Source organism: Lepisma saccharinum, chromosome 8 (genome assembly GCF_977018435.1).
Source record: "Lepisma saccharinum chromosome 8, izLepSacc3.1, whole genome shotgun sequence".
NCBI classification, from domain to species: domain Eukaryota; kingdom Metazoa; phylum Arthropoda; class Insecta; order Zygentoma; family Lepismatidae; genus Lepisma; species Lepisma saccharinum.
In genome coordinates, this window is record NC_139236.1 from 28,248,776 (window position 1) to 28,266,553 (window position 17,778).

General features: G+C 43.1%; 1 protein-coding gene across 5 annotated transcripts in view; it reads right to left on the reverse strand.

The window, feature by feature from the left end:
• Positions 1-17,778, reverse strand: part of LOC145990892 (bestrophin-2-like) — a 317,135-nt gene that overhangs the window by 107,552 nt on the left and 191,805 nt on the right. For 4 of the 5 annotated variants that reach the window (XM_083126371.1, XM_083126370.1, XM_083126374.1 and 1 more), the window contains exons 3-4: positions 15,492-15,569; positions 6,608-6,779 (exon numbers count right to left, since the gene is read on the reverse strand). In XM_083126371.1, coding sequence (XP_082982497.1) covers positions 6,608-6,779; positions 15,492-15,569 — 250 coding nt within the window. The remainder of the gene's footprint in view (positions 1-6,607; positions 6,780-15,491; positions 15,570-17,778) is intronic. The other variant, XM_083126373.1, reaches the window with a different exon arrangement.

A 17,778-nucleotide genomic window follows, 5' to 3' on the forward strand; every position in this document is an offset into this window, starting at 1 on the left:
CTAGCCATTGAAATTTTGTTATTAAAATCCGCTTAGGGTCATTTGTTCAAAGACGGCCAGTTTGTAAAGACGGCCTATCTGCAACGTTTTGTTGTGCAGCGTCGCAAGTGGTGAAATTTGGAGCTAACGGTGCCTGTTCCAACACGCAGTGAGGCTTTCTGAAATGGGGTGACATAAGCGCCGTGTTGTTTAAATGAAGCATCCAGCTGCATACTCGTAAATATAAAGGTAAGTGATAAAAGTATAACGATCAAAATGGCTGATATAACTCTCTGCTTAATGAAAAACTCTAGATAAACAAGCGAATCTGTAGTTGTACAAAAGTCAGGTTTATAGGTGTGTTAGATGAGGTGTGGAGCATACAACGCTGCTTCCTGGTTTGAATTCCATAACGTACAAGCTTCTCGTTTGTTGTTTTCGCTGCATGATACGCGTTGGGGTAAGGCGGCCCCTTCTGTGCATTAGCCATGTGGGGTAAGACGGTCCCCACTAATATTGTTATGCTAGTGGAATATGTCGTGAATTTAGATTAATAAATATGTGTCTTGCAATGATATGTAGTACAAGAGTTACAAGGCTCGCCTCCTTCATGAATGCACATAACATAACCAGGTAATTAGCTGTCATTAGATTGTTTAGGCGGGAGCATGCACTGGCGACCAGAAACAAAATTGTCCAAGTTAGTGTAAGTCGTACTTTTGTATTGTGTGAACTTTATTTTTGCTGTAAGCAACAAAAGTGCCAGTGTAGACGTGGCTGTTTCCGGGTTCTCGAGCACAGGTTTATACCCTGTACACCACATTACTTCAACATCGCTGATACTACTGACAGACCTAGGGCTATTGCAGACGATGTCACAGCCTCATCCACAGGTGCAACCACTCCATCGAGTTGTCCCAACGCCGATGTTGGCCTTGTTCAATCTCCAGTCAGACCTAGGGCTAACTCACATCTCTCAACCTCCACCTTCGAGCCCATGCCTTCAACATCTCGTGGGACCATGAATGGAAATGCAAGCATGGTGCGGTTTGCAGATATAATTAAGGTACCACGTCTTGATACTGCTGGGCACAAGAAGAAACGCAGATGTGCATCTTCTGAACAGCAAAAGAGAGACATGAACAGTCAAAAAAGGAACGTACTCATGCGCAAAAGAGTTGTGCAGATCGAGGGAAAGGAATATCAATGAAACGTAGTAAAAACCATTGTTCTAAGTGTGGCGGTTATTATTACAATGCAAGTGATGGGAAGGATTGGTTCAAGTGTAACGATTGATTGCTAGGGTTGGTTCCATGAAGACTGTTTTGGGCGAGATAGAGTCCAGGTTGGAATATGTGCTGTTTGTGGTGATAGTGATGGTTTATAGTGATGATAATGATGGTTTATAGTGAGGTACATGGAATATGGAATGCTGACGGTTTTTTTTCACTTGTTTATTACATTTAATGTAAGTTTTCATATATCGGAGTACCATTTAAGGGGGGTCCATCTTTGCACAGCCAACTTTTTAACGGTGGGCCGACTTTGACACATGTTTGTAAAAACGGCCTACTTTACACTACCTGCAATTTTGATTTATTGTGCAGACAGGATGTTTGGTTAGTGGATATTACATGTATTTTCTGATAACCAAAATAACAATAGTGTTAATAAAAAAATTGCTTTTTCTTCAAAATTAATAATTTCTTGTTATTAAGGGGAAAAGTCCTTAGGGGTGCCGTCTTTGAACAAATGACCCTAAGGCAACACATATATCGCCTTGCAAAGCGAGAAATTGAGGATCTAGGTGTCCAATTTTTTATTGCAGGTGCCTGTACATTATGCAAAACATCCTTGCTGTCGTGCACTCTGTGTTGCCTAAAAATCAAGGATAATATATTAAAAGACAGAAAAAAATAATGTTCTGGAACTACTGACGATGATTATTTAAACTGCAATGGCATCGTATTCTGGTTATGTAAAGACAAAAATGAATGATTATTTTGTAAAATCGTTGAAATATACCGGGTGGTCCAAAAGTCCCCGAATGTCACATATCGTGAGAAATACATATCGAATCAGAAAACGAAAAAAATACGTGTTTAATAAGTGAAAGAAAGCTATTCAATGATATCACACTTGATTACCCACCCCCGCCCCTGGGGGTGGGGCGGTGTGAAATTTTAAATAGAAACCCCCATTTCGTATTGTAGAATCGGAAAGAGGACTTCATTCCGAGTCCAACGAGCTATCAACCATCCTCCTAACTTAATTAGGAACGGAGATATGGCGATTTTAAATTTTCGGACAAAAAAAAAAAAAAAAAAAGGTGAAAATTTCATAAAACACATTATTTTTTTAGAGGGACGCTCTGCCCCTGATTGAGCTACAGTGAAAGCGATTACAGATTCGGAATCTGCACGTCAAGACCTTTCAATAGAGTATATGGTAGACCCCCTCCTTTAAATCGCCATATCTCCGTTCCTAATTGAGCTAGGAGGATGGTTGATAGCTCGTTGGACTCGGAATGAAGTCCTCTTTCGGATTCTACAATACAAAATGGGATTTCCATTTAAAATTTCACAGTTGCCCCCCGCCCCCTTGCCCGCCCCTCCAAGGGGGCGGGGGTGGGGAATCAAGTGTGATATAATTGAATAGCTTTCTTCCACTTATTAAACACGTATTTTTTCGTTTTCCGATTCGATGCGTATTTCTCACGATATGTGACCGTTCCGGGACTTTTGGACCACCCGGTATATAACAACACATGGAAGTGAGATTATTATAATCTTATATGCACCGAGGGGTTTACGGTAAGGTGATTTTTTAAATGCACTCACATAATAAATATTTCTTCCATGTAGTAGACCTTGGAAACTGCATTCACGGAGGGTAACGAGGCTCTGGCACCTAGACATACAGACATTATAGTGACCTAAGGACCTGCATGTTGTTCCGAGTTTTATCCTATGTAAGGAATTAGTCCTCTCATATATTTTACTATATTTGCTAAGATAATGAGTTGTTATTAACATCCACAATATGAGTTATGAGAGACAATCTCATATGGCCAGATTGGTTCAGATAGAATTTATAAATTTCAATCAATGTACAGGAACTAACATTAGCTGATTCAAAAGGGCATTTCGAACGAACAAGTTTTATGCTATACACACAATATCCAAGTGGAAGCTTTCAAGTCGTGTTAAGGTGTTGAAAAAGTCAATGGAAGTGTTGAAAGCTATGAGGTAAGCTACCTGACCACCGACTTGTTCAATTGACGTTCACACTGCATCGGATTTTGAGTGTCCGTGAAGTTAGCCTCAGTATATTTCACACACTGAGTGCAAAATAAAGCTTGATGGTACGATTTAGACAAGTTCTTTGCAGATTGGTGCAGTGGTTGTTGGGAAATATGGCTTTAAAATAGAGAGCCACGGATAATTCAATATGTCGCATTTCAAGATTTAAATTTCAGGAGCGCACTCTCAGTTCTCGCAAGAGGTCAACCTACAGAAGGAGAGACTGCAATTCAGTCTCTCACGTGAGTAAGAACAGACTGCAGCTCCAAACTACAGAAGTATAGACTACAGCTCAGTCTCACATGTGGGCAAACTACAGAAGTATAGACTACAGGTCAGTCTCACACGTGGGCAAACTACAGAAGTATAGGCTACAGGTCAGTCTCACAAGTGGGCAAACTACAGAAGTATAGACTACAGGTCAGTCTCACAAGTGGGCAAACTACAGAAGTATAGACTACAGGTCAGTCTCACAAGTGGGCAAACTACAGAAGTATAGACTACAGCTCAGTCTCACAAGTGGGCAAACTACAGAAGTATAGACTACAGGTCAGTCTCACAAGTGGGCAAACTACAGAAGTATAGACTACAGCTCAGTCTCACATGTGGACAAACTACAGAAGTATAGACTACAGCTCAGTCTCACAAGTGGGCAAACTACAGAAGTATAGACTACAGCTCAGTCTCACAAGTGAGTAGACATTGAAATACCAGCAGTTCAGTCTTGCATGTGGCAAACTATGGAAGGATGGACAGCAGCTCAGACTGGAAAGTGGATGGCCTGAAAGATGAAGCTGGTGCGCTAAAATTACACCACGCCTTTTCTAGTAATGGTTAGCTTCAACAGCAATGACAATGGTAAGGGTTTTGCCCATTTTATTCAATCGAGCACGGCCATAAACATTACACTCGTGACTGCACCATCTCGCTGCAAGAAGACACACTTTCGAACATGGGGAATCTCGATTGGCCAGACGCCGCAGCATCCTGCCTCCGCCGTGATTTAAGAGAACTGGAAGGACCGGATGCAGCATCCAGGCACGAACGTTTAATTGGAATTGGTTCTGCTCGCACCGCGGGATTCCCATTCAGACTCGAGTGACCTCGACCTTGCATGCGTTGGACCATTCATTCGTTTCGCGAGAGACTTTTCCTGCTCCGTGGAAGATGCTGGCATGAGAAAGTCCGGAGAGGATACCAAGGACGGACCGCCATTTTGTTTCTGCAGCACAAGCGTGACGTATGACGCTGGGAGCAAAAAAACGAAAGGTGGGAGGTACTTTCACTGTGCACTCGCAGGTCCACTTTAAACGAAACCTTAACATTTATGCCATGACCAAAATGCTAACGTGTAAAGTAAAAAAATTTATGGCATCTCAGATGCCATGGCATACTTCACGACACTTCTCAAGGATAGGATCCGTCCTATTTCCGTAGCATAACCAATCAGAAGCGACCTCTAGGTCACGAGTGCAGCTGTAATGGCGGCCGCGCGAGATGTAAGCAATGTATCACTTCACATTTTTAAAAGCCGATAACTATTCAACCGAGAGGAATAACATTTCCTATAAAACGGTATTAGGTACAAATGAATGGCGTTCCATAAATATATACTTTACAACATTCACTGTGCACGTATGGAAGAATATTTTAGTTGTTTCAATTGTAAACACCATGCACTCACCATGGATGGTGTAACTCGACGTGCCTTTCGTGCTGTATACATTATGTATATTGTAATCGCAAAGCTAACCGCAATGTTACATGAAATGCTTGCGTGTAAAGTACTGTCTGCTATAAGATTTTTGGAAGCATTTACATAGCATTTATGCTAGCAAAATTGTTAAAAAATATGCTTCCGTCTATTGCGGGCTTTATGCTGCGTCTCGGGGGCTGTGTTCCAATATACCTCTTCCTCTTAATTATAACCACGCACTTTTAATATCATCTAATGCTTCCTTCCTTTCTACATAACTTTTATACATTTTATTTCCCTTTATATGCATTATTATACACTTATATCATACCAGAATGCTTACACTTACTGTAATATATATTTGTAAACCGGGGCTGTCCAGGACTGACGAACAGCCTCGGTACTTGGTACGTACTTGGTCCTGCACAATGTCTGCACAAGACACCTGTAGAATCAAGACAACTTGTAAAATTTAAACAATAAAGAAAAGAGAAACAAAAGAGGGTCCGACATTCATGTAAATGACGTCATGGTCTTTTTAGGCACCAGGACATAAGCGCATACCCTCGAATGTATGGGTGGAGGCTGGGCTTTCTTCTGGGGTCCCCTCCTTTTTTGCATGTGTCTCGGGGGTTTCATAGATTTCTCTTGAGGGTGCACTTCTTTGGAAACAAGTTAATTGTCCCTTTACATTCTACCTATACAAATCTATTGAGGAAAGCTTTGCAAATTGTTAAGATTTTCTTGGGTGCAAGTACAGTCAACGAATTTAGTAGTATTTTATAATTTATACAACACAATTTTGATGAAGTAATTTAACGTTTTGTAAAATAAATAAATTTACTTTAAAAGTTTTCACTTTACTTTGAAGAATTCAAGACTAATTGCACGAGAACAATCGAATAATGTCGGTCAAACTGAACCATGGACAAAAGTGCTGTATAAAGAATAGACTATGTCGCTAGAATTACACGTATTATATTCTTTAGCCGAACAAGGCGAGGCCGATAACTAATTCTATAATAAGATTTGAAATATGTATGCCAACTATATTTGAGACAATGTTTTAATTCTATTTGCTAGTCTATTATTTCCCAAACGCTCTAAAACAGTGTACAAGTAGTCAAACACTCTACCAGAATTAAAGTAGTTCACTGAAAGGAAATATGTTTATTCGTTCCTGGCGGAATGAAAAATGTTTCCTTTCAGCTTCTTATTTCTACATCATTCCAACAACTTTCCATGCAGATTTTCATAATCATAATAAAACTGACAAAAATATTGAACTTTTGATACAATTTGATCAGAATTATTTAGCGATTGCAGACTTTCAAATAAATAAGGTTTGAAAATTAAGAAAATAAATTGACCGTAAAACAAAAACTCTCCCCAATGTTCCCCATCCAAAGACAACGCAACAACATTTGTTAACAAAGCCTACTTGTAATTTATATTATGCCACTTTTCTGTCATTTTGGATAATCACGACCATGAATGATCATTAGCTGAAAATAGAGAAACGACACTGTCATTCAAATTAATATAAACTGTCAAATATCCAAGTATGCATAAAATAAAAATATATATGTGTGTAAATATTTTCTTAAATAATGAAGTTAGCAACTCTTACCTGCCCTGGGATGGCAGCACTGACGAAGAGCGCCAGTGAGTCTGGCCAGGGGAGGAGCCTGTACTGTTCCCACCATCTTCTAACGATTAGTGTGACGTAGAATCCCAAGACGAACGACATTGGGATGTTTTCGCTTTGCGTACTGAAGTACTGACGAATCTTCTCGAAAACTCTGAAAAAATGGAAGAGAAATACATGTGAATTGATGCTAAGACATTCAGGACGATTAGCATACACTAAAATTTAACTGGTTGAGAAAATAGCTTCACTCGAGTCGTGCTAATTTCCCGCCTCCAATCACGCAACAGCGCGGGAAAGTTCATAGGATAACCTTGTCCAATTGGCTATAAGAATCGTATGGTGTGACGTGTAGGGAACATACAAACGTAGCGACCCAGTGGCGGCGATTAGGGAGGCGAGGGTGGGCAGTTGCCCCCCTACTTTTCGCCACTCTTGCCCACGTAATATGCTAAATCTTATCTACAACGGGCACCTTGCCCACTCCGGTTTTGGAACCCAATCGCCGCCACTGTAGTGACCAATCACATCGCTTCGATAACTTAATGTTGCAGCGTCTCAGTTAGGTGGTGGTGAAAGTTGGAAAACGGCAGACCGCCAGAAAAGTAGCATGACCCGAGTGCAGTAAACAAACTTCTCTTGATAAACGTACTAAAATAATCACAAACATGGTGGAATTCCAATTCGATAAGGTATTACGAATAAACATCATGCATGCATTACTGTCACTGTGGGACAACTTCATTTCATTTTTTGGAAGCTCACTTTACCTTCAGCTTTTTTTTTTTCAAATATTATAATTTAATACTAGCCTGGTGCAAATTCTCAGAAATGTGGCTGTAAAAAGTGTAGGAAGCATTTTTGGGGAAAAGCGGACAAACAACATTTTCTGAATGTATTTGATGTGCTGATTACGAATATTTTGTTTGCCACTCTCGATTTTGGTGTTATGTGCTTCAAATCGCTAAAAAACAAAATGGCCGCCATACGAAATGATCTCCAAATAACTTTTGAAGGAACAGAAACAAAATAGTGATCTTGGTGTCAAACATAATATTTTTGGGTGTGCTGAATCCGAATATTATGTTTTCTAATCGGACATGTTTGAAAATTGTTGTAGTTTTTTCCTCTTTTTTAAACAAAAGAACCACAAAAATGACTAAACCTATGATACATTTTTTTCTTTTTTTACTTTATTTCAGAATGATAGAAACATAGAACCATGGATCCATTTATAAATTTGAAAAGACCTGCACCTGTGAGCCATCATCTTAAGATGTCTCTTATCAGTTCCTTCAGAACATTGCCACAAACAAAGGATTTAGCTACTTCAGATATTCAAGATACTCTCCTCAAAGCTGAAACACAGGGCTAGACACCTTCGTGAAGGAAAGGATGATGGCCCCTGGTAAAAGTCACACACAAGTCAAGTTAAGTGATCCTCTGCATAAGTCAAATTCAAAGACCTTCAAGTCCCTCTATGAAGTTAAATTGGTAGTAAGTGGCAAGGAAACCATTTTGAAAACTGCCAGGAATATTCTCCAGCGCCTCGTAACTGCCTATGAGGCAGGTCGTATTGTGGATCTAAATCCCATTTTGTGTCATGAACTAATGCCAATTCCAATCTTCCTTGCCAACACAAACGGAAGTCTGAGAACAGGAAACAAAGCCATTCTAGCTGATGTGATGACCAAGGATGTAATTTGTCCACCTGATATATCAATTCCGTCTGCGTCATGCCTTATAATAGATGGTCAAGCATTAGTTGTTGCACTTCGAAAGCCTGCAGGAGTTTTAAACTTTGGTCAACTGGCTGATGCATTTCTTAACCTTGTTGTTTCTATGGGAAGAAGTTTTAAGAGGATTGATGTCACCTTTGATCGGTATAACGCAACTTCAATGAAGGCTGGAACAAGGGACAGGCGCTTGAAACATGCTCATTTAGTAAGGAGAGTAATAGAAAATGAATCCGTGCCAATCCCCAACAAATTCAGTGACTTTCTTGCTAACTCGGAGAATAAAAAAGATTTGGCCTGTTTTCTCTCTAATCATTTGATCAACAATGCTCCTGCAGACAAAATTATGTGGTTTCCGGTGGATTTCACAAGGAGGATGACGTACGAACAAACAATCGTGATTTGTCGATTGAAGGATTGCAGGCAAACCACGAAGTGTATAGTGCAGAAGGCCTTAGAAAGATCTCTTCGCGGGCTTACAGCAGACGACAATATGGGGGTGTGTCTGCGAGAACCAATCAGGTCTGCGAATGAGCGAGCCCGGTTGCCACAGCTAGCTCGCTGCACCCTTCTGGAAGGGTGAATGACCTCTGCCTTTTGCTACCTCGGCCTGTTTGTTCGGCTGAGGAGCAGACGACACGAGAGTATCGGCAATAGTGTACGAGCGACGTCTGCTGTTAGCCCGCGAAACGCTCTTTCTAAGGCCTCCTGCACTATAGTTCACTGTCTTAATTCTGGTGCTGATAACACTGTTGTCTCAGCACGTGATGCAGATGTATTAGTGCAATTGGTAGCGTTATTTCACAAGATTAGATGTACGAAATTGTGGTTGCGAGCAGGAACATAAAAAAAACAATACATTCCAGTACATGAAGTCAGGCAGAAGCTTTCATTTACAGATCCTGTCTTCGAAACTCTCATCCCATTCCACGCCATAACAGGATGCGACACAGTATCCTACATTGCTGGGATCAGTAAGAAGACAGCATGGAAAATATTTAACACTAATAATAATGATCTACTAAATCTTGATGTTGACGAATTGAAACAAGAAACAGCACACAAGGCAGAGAAGTTCATATGCAAGTTGTATGGTGATGCAAGCAGCTGTGATGAAGCCAGAGTAAAGCTGTTCAGAAAAGAAAAAACCCACAAGCACTGCCCCCCACTACCGATGCTCTACGGTTACATGTACAACGGACCCACTATCAAGTCATGGTGTGGAGGCAGTCGGTCATACCAAAACCTGTGTTACCACCACCTACTATCTTGGGATGAAAAATGGTTGATGGACAGCTCGTTCCAAAACTTCAATCGCTGCCACCAATTCCACAACCCTGCATTGTCACCTGTGGATGTTTGGGTGGTTGTATATCCGCTACATGTTCCTGCAGAAAAGGCCAGCTTGTATGTACTGCAGCTTGCAAATGTGCAGATACTGGCACTAAGGAGTGCATGAATATTCGTGACTAGAAAAATGTTATACTAAGGTTGAATAAGGATAACGTGCGGATTTATCATACACTGGTACTGTTAATATTTTAATATGGTCTTATGTTTTGAATAATATTATTATTTTGCATCTTTACTTCAGAAATGTTCTATACTTTTTTTCTGTATTAAAAACGTACTGTTACACTGTTTTATTCCTAGTTCAAAAGTATGGATACGAAACATTGCATGGATGCACGTAGCCGCCATTTTGTTTTTTAGCGATTTGGAACAAACAGCTTAAAATTTCAGATTAGAAAACATAATATTTGGATTGAGCATACCCAAAAACATAATGTTTGACACCAAGATCACTATTTTCTTTCTGCTCCTTCAAAAGTTAATAGGAACTCATTTCGTATGGCCGCCATTTTGTTTTTTAGCGATTTGGAGCACATAGCTTAAAATTTCAGATTGGAAAACATAATATTTGGATTCAGCATGCCAAAAAACATAATGTTTGACACCAAGATCACTATTTTCTTTCTGCTCCTTCAAAAGTTATTAGTACCTCATTTCGTATTGCCGCCATTTTGTTTTTTAGCGATTTGGAGCACATAGCTTAAAATTTCAGATTAGAAAAGATAATATTTGGATTCAGCATACCCAAAAACATAATTTTTGACACCAAGATCACTATTTTGATTCTGCTCCTTCAAAAGTTAATAGGAACTCATTTCGTATGGCCGACATTTTGTTTTTTAGCGATTTGAAGCATATAACATCAAAATTGAGAGAGGCAAACAAAATATTCGTAATTAACACATCAAATATATTCAGAAAAAGTTGTTTGCCCGCTTTTCCTCAAAGATGCTTCCTACAGTCAGAATTTTCGAAAATTGTCCCAGTCTATACCATGAATTATATAATGGAAAACAACTCAATATCATTATAAAACATTTTTGATGTACGCAGGCTAACAACTACAGTCAAGTTATATTTTTGCTAGAAGTAATTCGTTGCAAAAGTTTATTGGATCGAGACCCCTCCTCTTATTTCTTGCTTATTTGTATTTTTCTTGGATGGGGCAATCGCACAAGGCCTGGAACCCGGTAGTATATTTCTGTCGAGTACCATTCTTTCAATTGGCTAATGTAAATAAAAAAAGTGAAAACCACACTACAATGGGGTTAACAAATACCGATTTAGATAGCGACGATGAGGATGAACAATTGGAGCAAACAGAAGGGCTAACAAACGCCGCGAAATACACCCGCTCGGGTCGGAAATCGATGCGGCTGCTCATCCTCCTATATAAGTAAGGAATGACCACAGACTAGAAATTTCATTCTTGTAAAAAGTTTTCTTTTGTTTATAATGTCGTTTTGTAAGTGCCCTCTCAGTGCACTCCCGACTTGTTAATTCGCCATCTCGGTCTAGTCCCGAGTTGCAAGTGGCCCTCTCGGTCTCGTCACCAGTCGTAAGTTCCCGTCTCGGCATCGTCCCGAGTCGTAAGTTCCCGTCTCGGCATCGTCCCGAGTCGTAAGTTCCCGTCTCGGCATCGTCCCGAGTCGTTAGTTCCCGTCTCGACATCGTCCCGAGTCGTACGTTCCCGTCTCGACATCGTCCCGAGTCGTAAGTTCCCGTGTGGACATCGTCCCGAGTCGTAACTTCCCGTCTCGACATCGTACCGAGTCGTAAGTTCCCGTCTCGACATCGTAAGTTCCCGTCTCGGCATTGTCCCGAGTCGTAAGTTCCCGTCTCGGCATCGTCCCGAGTCGTAAGTTCCCGTCTCGGCATCGTCCCGAGTCGTAAGTTCCCGTCTCGTCATCGTCCCGAGTCGTAAGTTCCCGTCTCGTCATCGTCCCGAGTCGTAAGTTCCCGTCTCGTCATCGTCCCGAGTCGTAAGTTCCCGTCTCGACATCGTCCCGAGTCGTAAGTTCCCGTCTCGACATCGTCCCGAGTCGTACGTTACCGTCTCGACATCGTCCCGAGTCGTACGTTACCGTCTCGACATCGTCCCGAGTCGTAAGTTCCCGTGTGGACATCGTCCCGAGTCGTAAGTTCCCGTCTCGACATCGTACCGAGTCGTAAGTTCCCGTCTCGACATCGTAAGTTCCCGTCTCGACATCGTCCCGAGTCGTAAGTTCCCGTCTCGACATCGTCCCGAGTCGTAAGTTCCCGTCTCGACATCGTCCCGAGTCGTAAGTTCCCGTGTGGACATCGTCCCGAGTCGTAAGTTCCCGTGTTGACATCGTCCCGAGTCGTAAGTTCCCGTGTTGACATCGTCCCGAGTCGTAAGTTCCCGTCTCGACATCGTACCGAGTCGTAAGTTCCCGTCTCGACATCGTCCCGAGTCGTAAGTTCCCGTCTCGACATCGTCCCGAGTCGTAAGTTCCCGTCTCGACATCGTCCCGAGTCGTACGTTCCCGTCTCGACATCGTCCCGAGTCGTAAGTTCCCGTGTGGACATCGTCCCGAGTCGTAAGTTCCCGTGTTGACATCGTCCCGAGTCGTAAGTTCCCGTGTGGACATCGTACCGAGTCGTAAGTTCCCGTCTCGACATCGTACCGAGTCGTAAGTTCCCGTCTCGACATCGTAAGTTCCCGTCTCGACATCGTCCCGAGTCGTACGTTCCCGTGTCGACATCGTCCCGAGTCGTACGTTCCCGTCTCGACATCGTCCCGAGTCGTAAGTTCCCGTGTGGACATCGTCCCGAGTCGTAAGTTCCCGTGTGGACATCGTCCCGAGTCGTAAGTTCCCGTGTGGACATCGTCCCGAGTCGTAAGTTCCCGTGTTGACATCGTCCCGAGTCGTAAGTTCCCGTGTGGACATCGTCCCGAGTCGTAAGTTCACGTCTCGACATAGTACCGAGTCGTAAGTTCCCGTCTCGACATCGTAAGTTCCCGTCTCGACATCGTCCCGAGTCGTACGTTCCCGTGTCGACATCGTCCCGAGTCGTACGTTCCCGTGTCGACATCGTCCCGAGTCGTAAGTTCCCGTGTCGACATCGTCCCGAGTCGTAAGTTCCCGTCTCGACATCGTCCCGAGTCGTAAGTTCCCGTCTCGACATCGTAAGTTCCCGTGTCGACATCGTCCCGAGTCGTAAGTTCCCGTCTCGGCATCGTCCCGAGTCGTAATTTCCCGTCTCGACATCGTCCCGAGTCCTAAGTTCCCGTCTCGACATCGTCCCGAGTCCTAAGTTCCCGTCTCGACATCGTCCCGAGTCCTAAGTTCCCGTCTCGACATCGTCCCGAGTCCTAAGTTCCCGTCTCGACATCGTCCCGAGTCCTAAGTTCACGTCTCGACATCGTCCCGAGTCCTAAGTTCCCGTCTCGACATCGTCCCGAGTCCTAAGTTCCCGTCTCGACATCGTCCCGAGTCCTAAGTTCCCGTCTCGACATCGTCCCGAGTCCTAAGTTCCCGTCTCGACATCGTCCCGAGTCCTAAGTTCCCGTCTCGACATCGTCCCGAGTCCTAAGTTCCCGTCTCGACATCGTCCCGAGTCCTAAGTTCCCGTCTCGACATCGTCCCGAGTCCTAAGTTCCCGTCTCGACATCGTCCCGAGTCGTAAGTTCCCGTCTCGACATCGTAAGTTCCCGTCTCGACATCGTCCCGAGTCGTAAGTTCCCGTCTCGGCATCGTCCCGAGTCGTACGTTCCCGTCTCGGCATCGTCCCGAGTCGTACGTTCCCGTCTCGGCATCGTCCCGAGTCGTACGTTCCCGTCTCGGCATCGTCCCGAGTCGTACATTCCAGTCTCGGCATCGTCCCGAGTCGTAAGTTCCCGTCTCGGCATCGTCCCGAGTCGTACGTTCCCGTCTCGGCATCGTCCCGAGTCGTACGTTCCCGTCTCGGCATCGTCCCGAGTCGTAAGTTCCCGTCTCGGCATCGTCCCGAGTCGTAAGTTCCCGTCTCGGCATCGTTCCGAGTCGTAAGTTCCCGTCTCGGCATCGTCCCGAGTCGTAAGTTCCCGTCTCGACATCGTCCCGAGTCGTAAGTTCCCGTCTCGACATCGTCCCGAGACCTAAGTTCCCGTCTCGACATCGTCCCGAGTCCTAAGTTCCCGTCTCGACATCGTCCCGAGTCCTAAGTTCCCGTCTCGACATCGTCCCGAGTCCTAAGTTCCCGTCTCGACATCGTCCCGAGTCCTAAGTTCCCGTCTCGACATCGTCCCGAGTCCTAAGTTCCCGTCTCGACATCGTCCCGAGTCGTAAGTTCCCGTCTCGGCATCGTCCCGAGTCGTAAGTTCCCGTCTCGGCATCGTCCCGAGTCGTAAGTTCCCGTCTCGGCATCGTCCCGAGTCGTAAGTTCCCGTCTCGGCATCGTCCCGAGTCGTAAGTTCCCGTCTCGGCATCGTCCCGAGTCGTAAGTTCCCGTCTCGACATCGTCCCGAGTCCTAAGTTCCCGTCTCGACATCGTCCCGAGTCCTAAGTTCCCGTCTCGACATCGTCCCGAGTCCTAAGTTCCCGTCTCGACATCGTCCCGAGTCCTAAGTTCCCGTCTCGACATCGTCCCGAGTCCTAAGTTCCCGTCTCGACATCGTCCCGAGTCGTAAGTTCCCGTCTCGACATCGTAAGTTCCCGTCTCGACATCGTCCCGAGTCGTAAGTTCCCGTCTCGACATCGTCCCGAGTCGTGAAGTGCCCCTCTCGGTATCGTCCCGAGTCGTTAAGTGCCCCTCTCGGTATCGTGCCGAGTCGTTAAGTGCCCCTCTCGGTATCGTCCCGAGTCGTAAGTGTCCGTATCGGCATCGTCCCGAGTCGTAAGTGTCCCTATCGGCATCGTCACATGATGGAAGTTCCTCTCTCGGCATCGTCACGACTCGTAAGTGGTCGTCTCTATCTCGACCCGAATCGTTAGTGCCCCTATCGGCATCGTCCTGAGTCGTAAGTGCCCCTCTCGACATCGTCCCGAGTCGTAAGTGCCCGTCTCGTTCTCACTCTTTGGATTGACTTTGCAAATACTATAGGAATATACTCTACATAACTTTACTGAAAAAAAAATGTTTCTACAAACTAATTTTGACAAAGTTTTGATTTTTAATGTAAATTTAAAGGACTTCTTAAAAATAAGATTAAATTGCTCAAGCGAATACTTTTAATGTAATTATGAATAGCGAAATATAGCGAATTACTAATTATATTGTCCGCTTTTGATCGAGAAAATGAAAAAGGTGCCCGGTGTTAAAATCGCTGCTACAACTAGTGTTCTGTAGAGAGTTATTTCCTTGACCAGTTCTACAATCTATTGCTATTGTGACAATGAGGCAACGAACATGAAGAGAGCAAACTGCGAAGTGGTTTAATGTGGATGCAATGAGGAGATACAAGTAAAAATACCAAAGACAGTACTTCCCACCGACATAGATCTCTTAAAATAAATTTCCATAAACGTTACCCTAGATTATTTTCAAAAATGTTAATAAAATACGTATTTGTATTCTGTGGTGGGACATTAGCTTTTGCTTCTACGTAATTCCAATACTTGAAAGTTTTATTTCTCAGATATTACCCATGTTGATAAATACGTAAATTTCCTTCTCTACACATGAGGAATCTACTCTTGAAATTTTGCCCCGTATTTTTGTTACACTCTGTATATGATCTGAAAATTACGATTCTCTCAAAATTCCTCACGATATTTCCCTGAGCATGCCCTACTTAACATAATAGATAAGAATTTTAAAGTAAATAGTAATACCTTAAAATATAATTGCCTGAAGAAACACCATGACTCGGCGTTGAACTGGGAGTTAAATTTTGTTCCGACCAGCTGGCCCTGAGGAAGGGCAACATGAAAGAAAAATTCAAATTCAGTTCTTAAAAACACCTGCACTGCCTCCTTACCCCTGTCAAAATACTAATTTCATTTTTCAACTACTGCTGTAATTCAGTTTTGTCCGAAATTTGGTCTTTGTTTGCCTTGTAATGTGAAACTTGTTATTAAAACTTCATATCCCTTATTAGATAGTAATTATTATTATTGCTTTAACTGGTGAAATTAAAGCCATTTCTTACACTTAACCATGAACATATAATAATTAGGGGCATGTCCATAAAATAACAATGCACCATAAAGTGTATCAGAGCTTGAATGTAGACAGAGAAGGCATTGGTAAGTTCTACCGATAGACAAGCTAAGGCACCATGCGTATTTTGTCATGGGATTGAAACTGGTGAAGGAGCTAATAGAAAGATAGTGATATTATTTTAGAAGTTAGACAAGAAAGTGGACAGAGAATGAAGTTTGATGTTCCTTGCACACATGGCCATTCCAACAACTAATTTTAAGATGAAGCACATGCTTACCGAGCAGAGGACGTCTACACGATTCACCTCCTAACTCTTGACAACGACAGTTAACATCGCACACCAGTTATACCCACACCAATGCTCAGATAGGCAAATTAGGATTGAACCTACAGTTTAAAGTGGGATCCGAACCAGTGTTCAATGTGCCTCCAGAACTACTATACGCCCTCTGGGAGGTTCCATATACACGCACCAGAAATACAATGAAACCGTATTTCGTACAATTTAACGACAGATATTTTATGTGTGATATAACAAATGATTAATTGTAATATACGAATGCCTGATATCTCTCTTCCTATTTTACAATTACCATTATCAAGCTAATGGGCTAATGAACATCGTTCCTGCATATTAATTATAACTATTTTAGAACTTTACTCTCAACATATTTTCTTAAATTAACTGGTACGTTTGCTGCGGCTGTATTTGATACGGTCAATAAATAACCGGATTAATGCCGTGAAAAAGCGAAATAAAGTGATGAAACTTACGGGGTATGTAGGCCAGGCTGGGGTACGCCACATGTCTGCGAGACGAGTTCCAGACCGCGTCGCTATATGGCAGCACTGGCAGGGAAGGGAGATTGTGTATGTGCAATTTGCCTCCAAGGCGCCAGTCAGTCATTCAGTGAGGCGAGTCATGGCGTTCACTGTGTCAGGTGCCTCAACAACGCATGGGAGTATGCCATTTCTGCCGTTGATGACCTCATACTGAAGAGTCGGGGGATTAGTCTGAACCAGATTCGAACCGAACTCGGCATTAGTCATGGTAGAGCATACACTTTTGTTCATAAACACCTTCACTGTGGTGTTGCCTTTTCCCGTCAAAAACTGTATCAAGGATCGCTGAACCTTCTTTGTGGCACCTGACACTGTGAACGCCATGACTCACCTCACTGAATGACTGACTGGCGCCTTGGAGGCAAATTGCACCTACACAACCTCCCTTCCCTGACAGTGCTTCCAACTAGCGACGCAGTCTGGAACTCGTCTCGCAGACATATGGCGTACCCCAGCCTGGCCTACATACCCCGTATGAAGAAAAGAAACACTGCTCGTCAGATCTATTATTCTTGCCTCCAGAATCGGATGTGCTCCCACGTAACCATAAACCTCTTAACGAACTGAAATCCCGGTTCCCTCCTCCACACTTAAAACAAAAAGACTTATCAACGTGCGACAAAAACGCATACGAAATGATATGTTTCGCTACACTAATTACAATAAAATCAGTAAAAAATAGTAGTTTTATAATTTGACCGAATATGGCTTATCGAACCTAGTAATGCACTAGAAGGTTACCTTGAAATTCAATTATTGTTAACTAGAATAATTACGTTTGCACACCTAAACTTTGCACCAATTAGAAAAAATAATAATGTTGAAGTGTATATCTACAGTGTGTCCCAAAATAATGTATACCCTCTTTGAACTTTAATAACGGAGAAACTATTAAATATGACTTGACTGGACTATTTGCATTTGAAGCTGCGATGTCTATGTTGAGCATGTGTGAGAGCATATAGGCCTTCTTTTGTTTTTAGTCCCGTCACAGCCTGCCAAGCTGTAGTCATTAGTGTACACAAAATGAAGAAGAGTCGAATATCCATCTACATCTCCTGATTTAACACAGTTAAGTTATTACTGTGGGGAACTGTGATGAATGCTGTGTAC